At 40.8% G+C, this 15,509-nt stretch overlaps 1 protein-coding gene across 1 annotated transcript; it reads right to left on the bottom strand.

The window, feature by feature from the left end:
* Nucleotides 1–5,583: 5,583 nt before the first annotated feature.
* On the bottom strand, nucleotides 5,584–5,910 carry LOC137615001 (uncharacterized). Its single transcript, XM_068344637.1, has one exon. It carries the CDS (start codon nucleotides 5,908–5,910, stop codon nucleotides 5,584–5,586), a length of 327 nt encoding a protein of 108 aa, XP_068200738.1.
* Nucleotides 5,911–15,509: the final 9,599 nt, after the last annotated feature.

The following is a 15,509-nucleotide window of genomic DNA, read 5'->3' as shown; positions in this document are numbered from 1 at the left end:
GGCACCATAGTGATTATAGGAATGTGATATCCGGTGTTCCACAGGGTAGTGTTCTTGGCCCATTACTTTTCATACTATATACACATGACATGTGGTTTAGCCTAGAAAACAAGCTTGTTGCATATGCAGATGATACTACTCTCTTTGCATCAATTCCATCCCCTGAATGTAGATCTAGGGTTGGTGAATCCCTTAATAGAGATTTACTAAAATTAGTGCATGGTGCAAATTATGGGGTATGAAGTTGAATCCTAACAAAACTCAAAGTATTATTGTAAGTAGGTCAAGGACGGTGGCTCCTCAACATCCGGATCTCAGTATTGATAATGTTTCTTTAAATATGTATGACTCTTTCAAAATTTTAGGTGTGATTCTCGACAGTAAATTTACTTTTGAGAAACATATAAGGTCTGTGTCTTCTTCAATTACACAAAAAATAGGCTTATTGAGAAAGTCTTTCAAGATTTTTGGTGATCAATCTATTCTGAAGAAGTGTTTTAATTCTTTCATTCTACCTTGTTTTGAGTATTGTTCTCCTGTCTGGTCTTCAGCTGATGATTCTCATCTTAATTTGTTGGACAGAAACTTACGGTCTATTAAATTTCTTATTCCTGATCTAGATATTAATCTCTGGCACCGTCGTTCAATTAGTTCATTATGCATGTTGCATAAGATTTTTCATAACTCTGACCATCCTTTACATTCAGATCTCCCTGGACAATTCTATCCTGTTCGTAATACTAGGCAGGCAATTAATTCTAATAGCCAGGCCTTCTCCATCACGAGGCTCAATACTACTCAGTACTCTGGAAGTTTTATTCCAGCTGTTACTAAGTTGTGGAAGGATCTTCCTAATCGGGTGGTTGAATCAGTAGAACTTCAAAAGTTCAAAGTTGGAGCAAATGCTTTTATGTTGACCAGGCGGACATGAGTCTTTTTATAGTTTATTTATGAGATATTTGTTTTTGATGTTGTTAATAGTTTATATATGACATGTCTGTTTTGACGTTGTTACTTATTTTAGAATGATTTAATGTTAATTTGTTCTCTTCATTTATTTATTTCCTTATTTCCTTTCCTCACTGGGCTATTTTTCCCTGTTGGAGCCCCTGGGCTTACAGCATCTTGCTTTTCCAACTAGGGTTGTAGCTTGGATAATAATAATAATAATAATAATAATAATAATAATAATAATAATAATAATAATAATAATCTGAATGCCCATGAAAATATTTAAGACACATGATTCTCTTCAGCTCACCTTGTGGTCAGCAAAGTCTGTCAAAGGTCACGGAATATAGTCATAATGGTGGATACTAAGTTATTTAAAGGAGAGGTTCGAATATATGAAGCAAGATACATATACGTACATATAAATGTAAGAATAATTTCCATTCATATATATATCTACCTGACATAAAACTGGGTACAGTGTTCTTGACAGGATGGGCTTTTTACTAATGAAATAAATTGTAAAGGAAAAGACGTAATATGAAAATAGATGCATTTTCAAAGTATTCAACCAATTTAGGTCCATTTTTCGAAGGGAGGGGGGGGAGAGAGAGAGAGACGGGGAGCTTAAGAAAATCTTGGTCTGTTACCTCCTATCAAATATTGAATCCTTAGCGTGAATCTAATATTTGAGATTTTAGTCAAAGTTAAACAATACAAAACCAAATTAACCAATTTTGCAATTACATGGTCATTTTATTTGCTTGGGAGATACATAACATGGTCAAACTGTATATGTACATAAAAAGTCAAATTCTGAAAATATAGTATAAGTAAACATCAGTTACATATTGCAGCATTTCTTGGCAAAAAAAAAAAAAAAAAAAAAAAAAAAAAAAAAAAAAAAAAAAAAAAAAAAAAAAAAAAAACTCCTAGAAAGTGATTTTTATCCTTCTATAACAATTCTGCATGAGAAAAGCTGACCACTTGAATGAAATTTTTCTTTTACCGATTGCAATTTTGATATTTTATGAATGCCATCTATGGATGAAATTTCTCTTTTACCGATAACAGTTTTAATGTTTTATGAACACTATCTATAGATATTCACGGGAGGAATATATTATTCCAGTTCATAAATCTGAAATTCCATCCCAAACATGGGACATTCCAAAACTTTGATGTTGGGAGCTAAACTCTATTGAATATGAAAAGAGGATTAGGAAACAAAATTTAACAAGAGATAAATCAGTACTGCATGATTTCACTAGTCGAAAAGAGAAACGGAGGGAGAAGATGATAGAATTTCTTCTGCTTGTATATTTTCGTAAAAATATAACACAAAGGTAAGTATGGTAATAAGATAATAGTTAAGAAAGAAAATTTGGTCGAATGGAACAGATATTAAGGGTGAACCGAATTAACAAGTGGACGAGGACTAGGGAAAAAATACCAACGATACCAATCATACCTGTTACTCTTTTCTTTTCTCAAAGACTGCACTGCATACAGAACAAAAGTTTGTATATGAATTTATTTATTATAATTAAAGTAGATATAATAATACTATAGATTCATTGTTTGAACACTAGCATTTATATCGGATATCCGTTAATCACTGCTTGGTATGTTTCAATATCTCGATTTCTAGAGCTATTTCCCGATGTCCAATGGTGACCGGAAAAATCCGTATTTCATATATTCAAGTATTAGGACAATTTGCTAAAACAAATTTACTATTCGGTAAATATACCACTGTATTTTTTATATAAACATTCTTGGAATTCTACGGGTAAAAACAACTAACTATAAGACAGCTTTAACATTTATTTTAACAATACTGGTCTTTGGGTCGCTGTTTCAAGTCATCTAAAAAAAATATATATTTTTCACATGCCAAATTTATGCTATGTGGCGAAGTGCGAGACCAATTATTACAAAAAAAAAAAAAAAAAAAAAGATAAATAAATAAGAAAAAAAAAATGAACAAGGGATGAACGCCAACTCTGACAAAGGATGCATACCCGACCAAAGTGCATGTCAAACAGAGCGCCACATACTCGTAAAGAAAAAATAAAGTTTAGGTAAATGGAAGATATGAACTAATGTTTCAAAACTGGAAGGTAAATTATACCAGTTTTGATGAGTTTATCAAAATATTTATATATAAGCTTTCTAAGGATAGACCATATATTTCAAGTGATGATGGCCTGCCTTTTCTTAAAATCAAATCGGATAACAAACCTAAGAAAACAGTATCTTTTAATGATATTGATTTGATATGGTATGAAAATCCTGATTTACATTTAAAACATCGAATGAAATTTAGAATCAGAAAATAAATGTGATTGGTGGTCAAAACCTAAAAATCTATTGTAACTTGATTCTTAACACTTAATCAGTTGTCGGTAATGTTGATAAAATCAGTCAGTGCAATGAAAATATTACGGGCTTTTAGTAGCGTGATCCTGAAGAAGTAAAAAATTATGTTTTAAAAGAACGGAGCATTGTGGTTTTGCGCAAACAGCTATGTTAGGTGAATAAAGGAGGAGATACACTTAAAGTTTTAAGGTTGGTCTTCTAGCTTGTATTTTTTAATATACATTGACATATGTGACAGTAAATCATTAATTATTCCTCGTCATTATTACCTAAGAAGAAATTCGGTGTTATTTTAACATTCCCATGAACTCTTTATGAAGGACAATTTTGCAACAGTAAAGAAAGAAAAAAAATTACTAAAATTACTGTGTGATGAGGTAAATATAAAATACTTTCTATCTTAAAAAGATTCTGAAATCTATGGGACTTATCTGGATTCCTGCAACCCAGCAACAAAAAGCAAACATGTTGCTGCATTGCACCCAGTTTGCAGTTTTACAGCAGACACTTATGGAGTCAGCACAAAAGTCTGGCATTCCTCCATGACATTAGGCACATGGTAATATCACTAACATCTGACAATACGTTTAATAGAAATATACATAACTCATGCTTCCTTCATTCCAAATATTTATGATTTGAGTGTAACATTTTTCTTTCTTTTTGATTCAGAGCCTTTGCTTTAATGCATAAGAAATAATTGGGTTAAACTAAAATAAAAATTAAATTCAAACATTTGTAGTACCTTCACCTGCCAAATTACAAACTCACGAAAAAGAAAATTCTGCCATTGACAAAAAAAAATTAAAAAAAAACGAAAAAGAAAAAGAAATCAATATGTTCATGTGGCTTCAGGGTTGTCAGAAAAAGAAGCAATAACTATTACTTTTGAAAGACTGAATGTACAACTGACTGTTTGATATGTGGCTGCATTAGAGCCAATACTAATTTATGTGTTCCCTAATCTGCTTGCCAAAGAAAAATCTTATTGTAGCATAATGTGAATGTTAAAGCTCAAAACAAAGGCGTCCGTCCACTTTCATATATATATATATATATATATATATATATATATATATATATATATATATATATATATATATATATATATATATATATATATAAATATATATATAATTTATATATACATACATACATATATATATATATATATATATATATATATATATATATATATATATATATATATATATATATATATATATATATATATATATATATATATATATATATATATATATATATATATATATGTATAAAACCACATTCAGATGAGTTCATGTACAGACACAAACTTGTCATTTCTCAGAAGTCTGAAAATTTGATTAGTGTATAGGAAGAGTTGGTTTTGCCTGAGCATTGATAGATTGGCAAATTTTCAACATCAAAATCTTTTGCTCTCAGGGGCACCACATAACCACTGAGGAAATATATGATTATCCGCTGGAATATCATAACTTCTACTATAAATATCTTAAAACCGTGGGGAGTATTCCTGCGAGGTCGAGAATGAAACACAATCTTGAAATTAACGTCAGTTCTATTGAGAAGGTACAACACAAAAATTATATGCAACAGGCAGGATATACGTCTGCCTTGGGTGACGAATGATAATACAAGCCAAGTATGTGATGCCCCAAGGCTGGAAAGTACAATGTTGCCTTGTCTTCTGGGCGCTGCCACTTTTAATAATGTAATGGATAACTATGCATAATAACATGATAATATGATACATACACACACACATGAGTACATAGGGGACGTATTTATTTACAAGAGACATATATAATAAATGAGATACATAGTACGTTACTGTAACTATGAATGATATATGTTAACAACAGTTAGTGTAACGGTCTCACATTTTATATATCTACACCTCCCTCATCCCCAATCGGTCGTAGTTTCATTTTCGAGCGAACTCTTTCTAATGAGCCTTTGAGATCTGCGTGGGAACACTTGGTGGTTAGAGACTAATGACCTTTCTATGTCCGTACAAGGGTCTATAGGTATATAGGGGAAGGGATCAACACCAGGGATTGGCACTAGACGCAGAACGGGGCAGTTACGCCACCAAACTCGATTTATGGCAAGATGCACTTCATAGTGCCGCGATATACCCCAACCCATGACATCTCCAACCTTTTCCCAGCGATTAGATGTCTAGTCTTGGATCCTTACTGTCTGACCTATACACAACTTGGGAAGCGGCCGGGCGTGTTGATCATATTACAGTTTCATTTGTTCATCACAAGCAGCTGCACGGCAGTCACAGTCTTCAGACTTGGCCTGCCACTCCTTTGAAAAAGACTGCGGATGAGCATGTACACAGGTACGGAGTGGGCAGCCATACACAATTTGTGCTAGAGATCGGCCTGTGAAGTTTGAAGTATTACGCAGTTCCAAGAGGCCTTGATCAAATTCTTTGCAATCAATATTTCCAGAAGGTGCTGTCTTGAGAATTAAGTGCTTAATGGCTTTTACAGAAGCTTCTGCATGGCTATTGGACAGCGGGTAATGTGGTGATGATATGATGTGGTGAACACCCCATCTCATCGAGAAATCTTGAAAGTCTTTTCTGGCGAATATAGGGCTACCATCATTCCTGAGATGAAGGGGGAACACCGACTTCCCTGAAGTAATGACAGAAGATATCTATGGTGCTGTAAGCAATAGTGTCTGCTTTACATGGTACCACAACAGGCCACCCAGAGTGTCAATCAGTTACAACGAGGAATAACTCCCCCGCGACACTGAAAAAGTCAGCTGAGACAGACTCAAAAGGCCTTGTAGGGTGGTCATCATTCAAGAAGGGTTCCTGCTGAAGGCTAGACTGCATCATTTGGCATGATTCACAAGCTCTGACAGTACTGTTGATGTCTGAGTCGATTCCCGGCCAAAAAACGATCTGTCTTGCATGTCGCTTCGTGGCTTCCACACCTCGATGACTATCATGAAGACGAGCGGGAGTACGACGGCTGAGGGCAGCAGAGAGAACAATTCTTGCTCCATAGAGAACCAGGTCAACATCAGTTGAGAGGTTTTCCCTTAATTTTCAGAGAGGAGTAATGACTGGTGTTGGTTATAACATCTTGATGGAAATCCTGAAGTCACACAATTCCCGAGACAGGTATATGATGGATCAGCTCTTGCTGCAGCTTAGAGTTCCTGAAGTGTCCTATCTGATCTGCATCTTGGGGCGTATAATCTTCTTCGGCGATGGCAACATTGACATTGACGATATATCTGATGTGTGATGCGGCATCAGCACAAGGGATTTCCTCTTCTAGAGTAGGGTGACTGACTGGAGCTCGAGATAAGGCATCTGGAATGCCGAGCTGCTTTCCAGCCTGCCGCACTGCTGTTAATAGGTACGGTGAAATCTTTTCCTTGAGACAGTGAAGGCGAGGATTCTCCACTGCATCAAAAGAATAATGATTGAGAATTGGGATGAGTGGCCGGTGATCAGTCATCAGGGTAAAATGCTGAGGACCAGCTAGATACAACCTACACTTAGACATAGCCCAGACCAAAGCTAATAACTCCGGCTCTATAATAGCATAGCGAGACTCGACATCTGTGAGGATATGGGAGCCACATTGAACTAGATGAAGTCTGCCATTACTATGGTCCTGTAGAAAGGCGTATCCAATTCCATATAAACGAGAGGCATCAATCTGGAGGATCACCGGCAATGAAGGATCGAAGGAGGCAAGAACTGGGGGCTTACCAAGGCGGCCCTGACTCGACGAAATCCTTCATCATGATCAGGAGTCCAAAGGAATGCTCTCTTGAGGCTCATCAGAGGTCTTAGGGGCTGAGCTGTGGCACTAATCTCAGGTGTAAATTCGGCCAACTGGTTCACTAAACCCATGAATGATCGAAGGTCAGTAAAAGTGGTCAGAGTTGGAAAGTCCCGGATTACACTGTCTTTGCCAGGATCAACTGCAATACCCTCTTCTGAGAGCTGATATCCACAAAAGGACACTTGGGATGCTTCAACCACAAACTTGTTTCTGTTGAGAGTAATCTTGAGTTTGTGGTATCTAAGAAGCATCTCGTAGATTTGCTGTAGTAAGATACGGATGTCAGCAAACAGAGTTGGAGAAGGATGGGTTGGTCAGGACACTTGGCTGTTGAGCTTAGTGAGGTCAACAGTGATACGGACACCTGAGTCCTTCGCTACTACAATGAGTAGATGGCACCATTCTGAAGAATCCTCAGCGGCATGCTTGATAATTCCTTGGGTTACCATGGAAGCGAGTTCTTCCTTAACTTTATCGCAGAAAGCAAAAGGTATCTGGTGGGGTGTGTGGACAGAAAAGGGTATTGCACCATCATTGAGGTGGATCCTCATTGGAGGACCGTTCATCGGCTGGAATGGTGTTTGTCTTGAGATCCCCTTTGGTGGTCAGAACATCCTTGAACTCGCGTAGAAAAAATTCTCTTGCCTCAGTAAGGGATGTGGTAGCAGAAAGGGGTAATTCCTTACATCTTTTGACATGTTTAACTTCCAATATTGGCTTGGGAAAGTCAGGAGAAATAATTGGTAACTCCTTACAGTAGCTGTAAGACAACAATGGTGTTTGGACACCGTCATGAACCTGTATAACTGCAAAACAGTACTGCTTATCCAACATAAGAGTGGCTTGGAATGTGCCCAAACCAGGTGTCATAGCTGAACCGTCAGCAGTTAGAGTTACAGTTGTAAGAAATGGCTTCAAACTACTCCTAGGTATCTTGAGTAGGTCAAGATGCTGGGATCCTACCACAAAGACTTTGGCGCCTGTGTCATGCAACATCTGAATTCGGGATGTAGCATCTCCATTTGTTAGAAGAACATAGACACGCTTAGGTAGCCCACTTACCGTAAGTTGCGATTCAAAAACAGCTGGACTTCTTTACAACCTGTGATTTACCTGACGATGTGGTAGCTTTGTCACTTGAAGAACTACCCTGTGTACCATCATTTTTCTTTGCCTTACAGTATCTATCATAATGTCACACACAATTATAAACTCACCACTGTGCTGCGTTGGCTGGGCACATTTTTTGTCTTAGCCCAATGACCTTGTCGACCGCAGTACTTGCAGTTGCTTTCTAGGGCTGGACACACCTTGGAAGAATGGTGGTTACATGCACAACACTGGCAGTGACTGGTTGGTTTGGGTAGTGTACTTGAAGAATTTTCCCTACCTCCTTTCTGTTTTTTGTATGTTGAAAAGACACGTAGCTGGGAGGTTGGTGCTCCAATGGCAGAACTAGCCCTCCTGTCCGCCTTATATGGGCGATAAGTATTGACCACCTCCTGTAGTGAAGTTGTTGCATCAAGAGAGATGATTTTCTGGACGTCTACCTCTTCAGCTATAGGCTTAAGTCGCACGTAAAAATCTGAAAAAGATTCTCCCACAAACTGCTTACAACTTAAGAATTCTCTTCGGCGCAGGGCTTCATTGCGTAGACTTTTCATGTGATCCTGCAGCTCATCTAAGACCTCATCTACTGTCCTGTCTGTATTTGGTGGAATATCCAGAGTGTGCTCCAAGTTCCTCTGCGTCTCAATAGTGAGGCTCATTCTGAGCTGAATAAGTTGCTTCTCTCAAGGTAACTTGGATAAATCCACCATGACAGAATATTCTTCCCTTCAATGTCTCCAGTCCATGACAGAATATTCTTCCCATCAATGTCTCCAGTCGCAAAAAGCTTGAAAACTGGCATCCGCTTAAAGGGAGGCGGGTTCTGGATGATGGATTTTTGAGGGGCAGGTACTACTGATGAAATTGAAGATGAAGCAGTAGGCATTTACGACATAGACGATGTATTGACTGAAATAGTCTGTGTGCTATCTGGTTGGGAGGTAACATGAAGCAACCTCTGTAACAATGCTGTAAAGTTAGCACTTTCTTCCTGTCGACGTTGTTCGTCTTCCCTGCGTCGAAAATCCTCTTCTTGACATCTTCTTGCATCCTCTTGTATTTGACATTGCTCAAGATACTTGATGAAATGAAGAAAATCGGCTTCTGGAGCTGATTAGGGAAGTGTATGTTGGGGGTTGAGTGTCGGTGGCAACTGGTACTCTTCTTCACCAGTTAATCCACTGAGAGCTCCAACACTTGGATTAAATTTTTCATCTACCTCTGCTTCTCGCATATCAGTAGATTCCTCGTGAAATTGGGATTCAGGCATGATTTATAATAAAAAATCAGTTTCATTAACCCATTAGGAACGAATATATACAAGTAAAAGTTCCTTTTTTTAAAATATCAAGAAATTATATAACTCTTACGAATATGTGAACATATTGCTAGTGTAGGTACGGTAGAGATAGGGTGGGGGAGGAGTCGTCGACGAACACTCCCATAGGTGACGTCAGTTGCCCAGAAGCGTTTGTAGATGTCAGTTTTTATGGCCTAGTTAAACTATGTACTAAACTCTTGTTATTGTACTTTATTACGGAACACAGCACATGAGGAGGCCATCTAACAGTCACTAGGGCACAGCACTAAAAGAGTCCACTTGTAAGTCACTATGGCAACGAACACTACACTTAAAAACACATGCACTGCACAATAAAACCATGGAGATCCACGAGGAAGGTAATGGCAGTTGAAATCATCGTTTTTTCTGCTTGAAAACTTGTAAAAGCAGTCTTCTCACAAAATACTCAATGCACCATGTTGGGGGTATTCCTGCGAGGTCGGGCAGGAAACTCAATCTTGAAATTAACGTAAGTTCTATTGAGAAGGTGCAACATAAGAATTATATACAACAGGAAGGAAACATGTCTGCCTTGGGTGACGAACGATAATAATGTGACAGGCCGAGAGAGGCTGTGACTAAAAAGGCAGGATGAAAGCGACTAAGTAACTTTATAACAGAACATCAGTTTATATATATATATCAATTCCGGGCAAGAAGGTCATAACATATAACAGGCTGTTTCTTGTTCAACCAACAACCGTTTCTGTTAACATTTAACAGTGCAAAAAACAGACAAGTGTATTCAGGTCATTATCAGTGCGAGGGAGAGTGGAGATACAAAGGAGACTATATACATAAAAAAAGAAATGTCGTTACTATGTACGATCGTATGGCACACGGTTGGTACATGGCTCCCCCCCTTAAAATGACATAGTGTACATGTTAAATAGGGCTATCTGATCTAGAGACGCGAACTGTAGGTGGGTCAATTGGCAGGAGATATGCTGGTTTTAGACGCTCAATGGAGACCCAGTCTCCTTTGCCTCAAATGTGTAGCAGGAATGATTTCGGACTATGTCGGATCACAAGGAAAGGGCCCATGTAAGGGGGCATTAGCAGGGGCTTGCTAGTGTCATTGCGTAGGAAAATGTGCATTACAGAGTGCAAGGCTGTCGGTATGTGATGCTTCGCTGGGGGCTTGTAAGTTTGGTGGCATGGAGTAAATTTTCCCACGACGTGACGTATGCGCTGGAGATTGCGGAGAAGGTTGCAGAAGGAAAAAATTCGGTAGGGACGACCAACAGGTCGCCATACACAATTAGTCCCAGGAGGACCCAGGGAAGTTGAGTAAACCAGTTTTGAGTCCTTGCAGCGGGACATCAAAGCTGCTTTGAGGGTGCGATGAAAACGTTCAACCATTCCATTGGTGGCGCGGTTGTAGGCAGTTGTCTGATGTATGGGGATGCCCGTGGGCTGGAGGCCTTTTGGCAAAGGCCCATTTCTTCCATTTCGGCGAACGTCTGTTTGGCGGCTGCCAATCGATCCGGTGCCACACGTCTCAATTTTGCGAAGACTGGGGATCCCGTCTTCTTGATGTGGTGATAAATACCATGCTTGGCAGGAGCCGTGGGCGTTTGGCGAAGTTCTAGGTAAAATTTGAGGAGGTGGGTGTAGGCATGCGTGGGTGCGCTGATATGGAGAGTGAGGCTAGAGGGGGTGAGTTGAAGAGGTGTCGACAAGTAAAAGTCTATGTTGACCAATCGTCAGTGGGCGACATCAACCAGAAGGTGGAAATGATAGAGGAAATCAGAACCGAGGATTGGCAATGTGACATCAGCAACGAGAAACTTCTAATTAAATTTACCGTTTTCAAACGATAATGTGAGGTTCTCGTAACCGTAGGTGGGTAACGCAGATCCGTTGGCATATTTCTTCGTGGTAGCCTTGAATCTGTAGCGGTAGTAGCAAAACTGCTGCCCATGGGCTTGAGGCCTTTTGGCAAAGGCCCATTTCCTCTATTTCGGCGAACGTCTGTTTGGCGGCTGCCAATCAATCCGGTGCCAGATTTCTGAATTTTGCTAAGACTGGGGGTCCCGTCGTCTTGATGTGGTGATAAATACCGTGCTTGGTAGGAGCCGTGGGCGTTTGGCGAAGTTTTGGACGGAAAACTTCCGGGTACGACATGAGGAGGTGGGCGTAGGCATGCTTGAGTGCGCTGATGTGGAGAGAGAAGTTGGAGGGGGCGGGTTGAAGAGGTGTCGATAAGTACGAGTCTATGTTAACCAATCGTCGGTGGGCGACATCAGCCAGAAGGTGAAAATGAGAGAGGAAATCCGCACCGAGGATTGGCAATGTGACATCAGCAACGAGAAACTTCCAATTAAATTTACCGTTTCCAAACGATATTGTGAGGTTCTCGTAACCGTAGGTGGGTATCGCAGATCCGTTGGCACATTTCTTCACGGTAGCCCTGAATCTGTAGTGGTAGTAGCATAACTGCGGCCCATGGGCTGGAGGCCTAATGGCAAAGGCCCATTTCCTTTATTTCGGCGAACGTCTGCTTAGCGGCTGCCAATCAATCCGGTGCCACACGTCTGAATTTTGCGAAGACTAGGGATCCTGCCTTCTTGATGTGATATATACCATGCTTGGCAGGAGCTGTGGGCGTTTGGCGAAGTTCTGGACGGAAAACTTCCAGGTACGATGTGAGGAGGTGGGCGTAGGCATGCGTGGGTGCGCTGATGTGGAGAGCGAGGTTGGAGGGGGCGGGTTGAAGAGGTGTCGACAAGTACGAGTCTGCGTTGACCAATCGTCGGTGGGCGACATCGATCAGAAAGTGGAAATGAGAGTGGAAATCCGCGCCGAGGATTGGCAATATGATGTCAGCAACGAGAAACCTTCAATTAAATTTACCATTTCCAAACGATAATTTGAGGTTCTTGTAACCGTAGGGCGGTATCGCAGATCCGTTGGGACATTTCTTTGCAGCAGCCCTGAATCTGTAGTGGTAGTAACAAAACTGCTGCTGATGGGCAGCAATAAGTGGCTGTAGAAGTCGTTGGTTTAGGCACGAGTGGTGAGTGATGGGTTGCTTTATCGCCGCTCCGGCATGTCTCGGGGTTGGCGTGTATGTCCTACGGCATTCAAGTGAGCTTCGGTTGACTTTGAATAGGTGTCCTCTTCGTTAGGAGTGGAGGCTTTGATGGAGTTCTTGAAGGTCATGAAGTGGCTGTCTATAAGGGCGTCGGCTTTGGTCATCAAGTCCTTTATGGGTAAACTATCGACATCGGGTTCACCTCACAAGGTGAGGTGTCTGCGGCAAGTTGCAGGCGAGCGATACTGGTCTTTTCCCTGAGGGCGAGAAAAGTCCTTTGGTCTCCCAATGGTTGTTAAGAAAGCTGAAAAAGCTTTTTATATAAAAGGCTGGCGACGGCGAGTACTGCTGCATAAGGTATGTTTTGAGGGCGTCTTACGCTATTGGGTTGTCTCGTTGTTCATGAAGCTAGTTGGAGATTTCCGGGAAGGTATCCTCGGGTATCGCCACGAGAACATAATCTGCTTTGGTGGTTGAGCGAGTCACGCCCTTGATGCGGACCTGGACTTCTGCACACTGAAACCAAGCAAACGCCTCTCCGCATGCAAACAACGAAAGTTTCAATGTGGCGATGCTAAGTTCCGTGGAGTCTGCCATAGTACCAATGACTGGGGGGAGGTGGGAGGAGCGAGTCGACTTCCGGGGTCGCTAATGTGACGGGCAGAGAGAGGCTGTGACTAAAAAGGCCGGATGAAAGCGACTGAGTAACTCATTACAGAACATCAGTTTATATATACATCAATTCCGGGCAAGAGGGTCATAACATATAACAGGCTGTTTCCTGTTCAACCAACAACCGTTTCTTTTAACATTTAACTGTGAGAAAAACAGACAAGTTGATTCAGGTCATTATCAGTGCGAGGGGACAGCTAAGATACAAAGGTGACTATATTATACAAAAAAGAGAAATGTCGTTACTATGTACGATCGTGTGACATACGGTTGGTACAATACAAGCCAACTGTGTGATGCTCCAAGGCGCTCCATGGCTGGAAAGTACAATGTTTGCATTGTCTTCGGGGCGCTGCCACATTTAACAATGTAATGGATAACTATGCATAATAACATGATAATATGATGTATATACACACATGAGCACATAAGGGGTGTATTTATTTACAAGAGACACATAATACGTTACTGTAAGTATGAATGATATATGTTAATGTCAGTTAGTGTAACGGTCTCATATTTTATATATCTACAAAAAGGAAGAATCGAAGGGAATAATTTGATTGATATACCTGAAGCTGATGAAGACCTTGATTTTCCCTTGAATGAATTCAATGTGTTTGAAGTCAAAGCTATCATTAAAAAACTCAAGTACAGTGGAACCTCTACACACGAACGTATCTACATCCGAATTTTCCAACATCCGAAGTAAAATTCGAGGAAATTTTTGACTCTACACCCGAATTTTATTTCGACACACGAAGTAAGCAATTTTCGTCGTACGGTTGTATCCGAATTTTTCGACACGCGAATTACAATTCGAACACGTTCCGACTCTACACCCGAATGTTTTTTTTGACACCCGAAGTAAACAATACTCGTAAGCGTAGTCGGTGCTCATAGCGCCTGAAGTATTTTTTATTTCCGCCGATAGAAGGCAGCACATCGACCTCGGAGGGACGCTCAATTAGCGGGTCTTGGGTCAGTCCTCTGTTCTCGTCGGCTTCTTGCGGTTGTGCTCTGTGCGTTCTGCTATTAACTCTGTTTTAATCGTGATTTTTTACGTGCATCCTTTAACGGTAATTTACGTAAAGTATGGGTCCTAAAAGGCTTAGTTTAGCCAGTGGTAGTGGTAGTGGTGAGAAAAGGAAGAAGGAAATGCTTTCTTTAGAAATTAAGCAGGATATTATTGAAAAACATGAGCGTGGCGTCCGCGTGAGTGAACTTGCTAAACAGTATGGCCGTAATATGTCGACGATCTCGACAATCCTTAAACAGAAGGAAGGTATTAAAGCATTGAAACCTTCTAAGGGGATCACCATAATTTCCAAACGCTGTACCCCTATCATAGAAGAGATGGAACGACTTCTACTTGTGTGGATTAAGGATAGAGAGATCGATGGCGACACCATCACCGAGACCGTTATCTGCGAGAAGGCGCACGCCATCTTTACGGACTTGAAGGAGGAGAGCTCTGGGGGTGATGCTGGGGAGAGTTCAACCGAGCCTTCCTCAGATGATTTCAAGGCATCTCGGGGCTGGTTCGAGAAATTTAAGAAACGGTCCGCGATTCATTCAGTTGTTCGCCACGGAGAGGCTGCTAGTGCGGACACAAAGGCTGCAGCTGACTTTGTCAAGAACTTCAAAAAGATCGTGCAGGAAGAAGGCTACGTAGAGCAGCAGGTGTTTAATTGTGATGAAACCGGGCTGTTTTGGAAGAAGATGCCGAGTCGAACCTACATCACTACCAAAGAGAAGAAATTGCCTGGGCATAAGCCAATGAAGGATCGGTTGACTCTTGCCCTATGTGCCAACGCTAGCGGGGACTTTAAAGTCAAGCCCTTACTGGTTTACCATTCAGAGAACCCTAGGGCCTTTAAAGCACACAACGTCGATAAGGATCAGCTTCATGTTTTCTGGCGATCCAACTCGAAGGCCTGGGTCACTAGGCAATTCTTTGTGCAATGGGTTAACCAAGTTTTCGGCCCTTCTGTGAAGAAGTATCTTCATGAACAGAAATTGCCTTTAAAGTGCCTGCTTTGCCTTGACAATGCACCCGCTCACCCCCCCCCCCCCCCCCCCCCCCCGGACTTGAAGAGGATATCTTCGATGAATTCAAGTTCATAAAAGTGCTGTATCTTCCACCGAATACCACCTCTATCCTCCAGCCCATGAACCTGCAAGTCAT

Source organism: Palaemon carinicauda, chromosome 21 (genome assembly GCF_036898095.1).
Source record: "Palaemon carinicauda isolate YSFRI2023 chromosome 21, ASM3689809v2, whole genome shotgun sequence".
NCBI lineage: Eukaryota > Metazoa > Arthropoda > Malacostraca > Decapoda > Palaemonidae > Palaemon > Palaemon carinicauda.
The sequence above is the reverse complement of the archived record's forward strand: the minus strand, read 5'-3'. Positions and strand labels throughout refer to the sequence as shown.

What these genes read in the sequence shown, in the direction of transcription:
- LOC137615001 (XM_068344637.1), bottom strand. Translation starts at nt 5,910, where the DNA reads ATGAGATGGGGTGTTCACCACATCATATCATCACCACATTACCCGCTG.